The 4,910-nt window shown below is 50.9% G+C and overlaps 2 protein-coding genes across 3 annotated transcripts in view; one reads left to right on the top strand and one right to left on the bottom strand.

The window, feature by feature from the left end:
• IQCK (IQ motif containing K) overlaps positions 1–303 on the bottom strand; it is a 165,769-nt gene extending 165,466 nt beyond the window's left edge. The window contains exons 1-2 of the mRNA XM_010837411.1: positions 260–303; positions 12–124 (exon numbers count right to left, since the gene is read on the bottom strand). Coding sequence (XP_010835713.1) covers positions 12–124; positions 260–303 — 157 coding nt within the window. The remainder of the gene's footprint in view (positions 1–11; positions 125–259) is intronic.
• KNOP1 (lysine-rich nucleolar protein 1) overlaps positions 80–4,910 on the top strand; it is a 12,903-nt gene continuing 8,072 nt past the window's right edge. The window contains exons 1-2 of one of the 2 annotated variants that reach the window (XM_010837128.1): positions 80–158; positions 3,043–3,947. In XM_010837128.1, coding sequence (XP_010835430.1) covers positions 3,045–3,947 — 903 coding nt within the window. In that variant the 5' untranslated portion in view covers positions 80–158; positions 3,043–3,044. The other variant, XM_010837127.1, reaches the window with a different exon arrangement.

The following is a 4,910-nucleotide window of genomic DNA, read 5'->3' as shown; positions in this document are numbered from 1 at the left end:
CCCCCCCTTGCCCGCCGTTTCCACGGCAACCGCGCGCCCAAAAAGGCCGCGACCCGGAAGAAACCGTCTCTTGCGGGGACGGGCCAGCGAGTCGAGATTGACTTCCGGGTCACGGCGGCGCGGGCTTTCACGTGGAGGCGGGGAACATTGGCCTTTGGGTGAGTTCGGATAGCGCGTCGTGGGCGGGACGGAACCAGGAGTGCAGACTGGGTCTGGGGATTTGCGCGGCGATCCGAGGGACCGGACAAGGATGACTTACACCCTCAGATCCACGTTCCTCTCGTCGCCGGTCTGAGGCGCCATCTTCAGGAAGTTCTCCCGCCTTGGAGCGGACCTGGGACCCGGCGTAATCCCTCCCTCTGTGCGGAAACCTTGGTGCGGTCGGGTGTTTGAGGGTACAGTCTCCCCTCGCGGCTCCCTTGCTTCCTGTTAGTGAGCCTGCGGTGGGAGTTGGGTTTTGGAGCACGGGCTCCGAAGTTCTGCGGGCTAGGTTCGAATCCTTGTTTTACCCCTTGCTGGCTTTGGGACGCAGGGCAAGTGAATTAAAGTCTCCAAGTCTCGGTTTGCACGTCTCTGAGATGGGTTATTTACACCGATCCTCATGGGGCTTCTTCGAGAATTTAAAAGCGCTTTTGGAGAAAGCATTTTGCGTTCGCAGGAGACGCTGTAAGGTTTATTTCCTCTTCCCTTCTTGAAGGAATGAATACACTTGGGATGTCGGGTTTGAAGGGAAGGCTCTTCTTCACTGCCGAAGAGGACAGTGCTGCAGTGTTTTAAACGGAGATAGGAAGAGAAAGGGATTAATTTGGCGACCAACTCCCTTTGACTTCTTCATTGTTACGGCTCTCTAGACCACTCCTCCACTTGAGGCGCCCTTGACTCCACCCTCTCCGGTTTGGCACCTTCTCTCTCTCCTTTGCAGGCCCCTCTTCCTCTGCCCACCCATTTAAACGTTAGTATTCTCTGAGGTTCTGTCTCAGGCTCGTTCTGTTCAAAGCTTATATACCATCCATATATTTCTGAATGTATTTCACCCATATCAGCCCAGTCACCTCTGAGCCTCAGACTCATACAGCCAGCTGTCCACCAACATCTCCCCATGGATGTCTCAAGGTGTCTGGCGTCAGAGAGAGTCAGACGTGACTGAGTGACTGAACTATTCCAACCAGCCTGTTGCCTTCAGTCACCTCTCCGCAGTCACCTTACACTTAAGTTTTTTTGTCTTAGGTCTTAGCATTTCCATCCTGTGCTTGCCCAAGCTGGAAACCTCTTCAGAAAGTTTGCTGGCAACTAGTAGGCCAGATTTAATGACCTCTCTTACTCTGACCTTACCACTGTGCTTGCTTTTATCACATGTATCACTGTTACCACAACTCCTTTCCATCCACACTTACTTGCTTCTTGATGGCAGGGTCATCTTTTGTTCATCCGTGTGTCTCTAGCATCCCTTCCTTCATTCAGTGAGCATCTACTGAGCACCCACCCTGCTAGGTACAAAGCTGGGCCCTGGGAATACAGCAGAAAGCCAGCCAGCCAGGAGGAAGCCTGTGGTTGATCCCTCAGATCTCCAGGTGCTATAGGAGCCAATTATGAGTAAACTTGAGCTACAGAACAGGGCTGGCCTGGCTCTTTGAAACAGTTTAGAGTGAGGCATGCCCAGCCTCTGGGCTCTGAGGCTGAGGAAAACTGAAGCAGCTCCTGGCCTTTCCTGCCCACTGTCCAAAGCTCCTGTGAGGAGCCATTTGTTTCTGGATTCCCTGAGTGTCTCCATGTCATCTAGTCCAGGAAGCAGGACCTGGGCTGGTGACAGGAGTGAGAGACTAGTCCAACTGGAAGCTGAAATGTATTTGAGGGCCCACCCAGCGCCCTCTCATAGGTGCCTCCATGACAGCCTCCCTCCAAAAAAAAAAAGCTGAGCATTCAAGGTCATTAAATGTTGCCAATTTGTTTGAAAAATTAAAAACATTGAAACAGACTTGTAGACTGGATATGGCTCCCACCACCACCTGTGAGCCTTTGATCTCATCTGGTTCATTGCCTCTTATGGATGGGGAAACTGAGGCCCAGAGAAGCCACTGCTGGGTGGCAAGACTACATGAATCACCATTTGAACACAGCCATTCTGAGCCCCAACTGGGGCTCCTCACCATACCTCACTTTTGCTCTCATTCTTAGGAAGGTAATTAGAAGAGAGTTACCCTAGGTGTAGGCTGGGGCAGTTAATTTCCAGATGCAAAGCAACAGAGCTCTTCAGATGAAGCAAGGGTTAGTGATATCACAGTTACTACCTCTGGTGAGAATCAGCAAGAAGAGTTAACCTAAGATTCCTGTCCCCTTCATCCAGTAAAAGGTAAGACACCAGGGGCAATGCCTGGCCTGTGGCTTGAGTGCAGGTGTTTCAGTGGCTGGCACAGGGTCCGTTTCTGTGGAATGAATGATTAGGCTTAAGAGGCTTGAGGAAGGGGGTTAGGAAAGCAATCAACAATCTGCCAAGCACTTTCCATGGATTATTGTTTATTCTTTCCAACAGCTCTCTGAGAAAGGACAGGTTATCTCCTTTTCAGATGGGGAAGTTAAGGCCTGGGGAGGATAGGTGATTGACTTAAGATGAGGGAGCAACATGGATTTATTTGAACCTGAGGCTGTCAGGATTTAAACTTCTGGGGGTTTCCTAGTAGTAAAGAACCTGCCTGCCAACGCAGGAGACCTAAGAGACTCAGGTTCGATCCCTGGGTTGGGAAGATCCCCTGGAGAAGTCATGGCAACCCACCCCAGTATTCTTGCCTGGAGAATCCCATGGACAGAGGAGCCTGGTGGGCTATAGTCCATTGGGTCACAGAGTCGGACACAACTGAAGCCACTTGGCATGCACTGCTTCTTCCATCGTATTTCCCTTTGCTCCCCAGGAGTCGTGCCCATTTTCCTAGCCCCTAACCTTTCAGACCATCCACTCCAAGAAGCGTGACTCATGGTCATACCTAGTGGAGTTGTACTCAAGGCCACTTCACGTGGGATAATTAGAACCATTTTTTTTTTTTTCAGGAATGATCACTAAGGCTCACAAAGGAGAGGTGGGCCTTGGGCTCCCAGAGAAAAAGAAGAAGAAAAAGAAAGTGGTTAAAGAACCAAAGACTCAATACTCAGTTTTAAACAGTGACAATTATTTCGCAGAGGTTTGTCCAAGAGCCACACCACCCTTGAAGGGTGTAATCCAAGAACAGGCACCCAGAATGCCTCTCGTGAAGAAAAAGAAGAAAAAGAAGGGTCACAGCACCATCTGTGAGGAGCACCTTGAACCTGAGATCACATTACGCGCTGGACGGACTGAGCGGTCACGCAGCCCCAGGACGCAGGCACTTGGTCTGTCTAAGTCCCTCAGTGCAGAGAAGAGGAAGTCCATGTCCCCTGGCTCAAGGGTGAAGACCTCTCCAGACCCCAGACAGGACGAGGAAGTGACCCGAGTTGGCAAGAAGCTCAAAAAACACAAGAAGGAGAAAAAGGCCAAGGAAGCTACAGCTTTCTCAGGCAGGGATCCTTGGTTCTGCGAGGCTGGGAATACAGTGTGTACTCACTCAGTTGGGAAGGATGGCGTCCGGGAGCAGGCAGCCTTGGGACAGAAACAGAAGCAAGGGAGTCCCAGGGAACACAGCGTGAAGATGAAGAAGAAGAAGAAGAAAATCCACTGGGAGGGAGATCCCCCACTGGGGCACCCTGAGTGCTCCTGGTCCCTGGAGAGCAGCCCTACGAAAGGAAGTAAAAAGAAGCCAGTCAGAGTTGAAGCTCCAGAATACATCCCCATAGGAGATGGCTCCAGGGCCTCTGTGAAGAAGAAAGTGAAGTCCAAGAAAAGGGTGGAGCAGGCAGACACTGAGGAGCCAGCTCTGAATAGGAAGAAGAAGAAGAAGAAGGGGCAGCAGAGTGAAGTAGCAGAGGAGCCTTGGGAACAGGTAGGCTTTCCTTCAGAAGCCAACTGCTTGGGGAGAATAAGCATGGAAGTTCGGAGTGTGTTCGTGTGTGTAATCAGTCAGGAAAAGGGGATTTATTGACACAGATAACTAGAAAGTTTGATAGCTGTCTAGCTTCAGGTATGGCTGGATCTGGGCACTAGTGTAATATCCTCAGTAGTACAGGTATATATCCCTTGCTATTGAAACTTCACCCAAGTTTTCACTATTCTGCACTCAGGGTCTGGATTAATAGGATTAAGTTTTTGAATTATTAATAGGATTTAATTAATATTAATTATTAAAATTTTATTAATAGGAAAAAGTTTTTCAGATCAATTCCTCTTTCTAAACTCTTACTACTTGCTATCTAAAGCTCAGGACCCAAATAGTTCCTGAGATAATACGATGTCCAGAGCTATCTGAGCTCAAGATCCACAGTTTAGGGATCAAATTAAATTTGGATCCCAGAAGATGCCTATGTGGCTTTTCCTCGCTCTGGCCTTTGTATCTTTATATGCTGGTTTTAGTCTCAGGCTCCTCCCCACCCCAACCCCGAGGTGAGACGGTCCCAGCACCTCCAGGCTTTCATCATAGTAGTTAAGCCACCGGCACAGGGAGAAGGGCAGCCCCTCCAAAACGGTTACAGGAAGCGTCCTGGCACTGCTCTCCCAGCTCTCCATTGGGTCGCACAAACCAGAAGCCCTGGTCTGAAGCCCGTGGGCAGAGGCTGACAGCGTCCGTCCCACTGGCACCCCGCTGTCCAAAGCTGGGGGGAGGTGGTGGTCCTGTTACCGGGAGAAAGGGGAGGGATGGCCACCTGGTGGAGACGGCAGAGATGTGCTGTCCATCCAGACCAGCTTCCGGGATGGGGGCGGGGAAGGAGGGGGTGGGCTGAGCACAGGGGCCCAGGGGTGATGTGAGCGAACAGAGCCCTCCAGGGCTCAGCACATGGGACTTGGGGGG

The sequence above is a fragment of the Bison bison genome, unplaced genomic scaffold, assembly GCF_000754665.1.
Source record: "Bison bison bison isolate TAMUID 2011002044 unplaced genomic scaffold, Bison_UMD1.0 scf7180017864072, whole genome shotgun sequence".
NCBI lineage: Eukaryota > Metazoa > Chordata > Mammalia > Artiodactyla > Bovidae > Bison > Bison bison.
The sequence above is the reverse complement of the archived record's forward strand: the minus strand, read 5'-3'. Positions and strand labels throughout refer to the sequence as shown.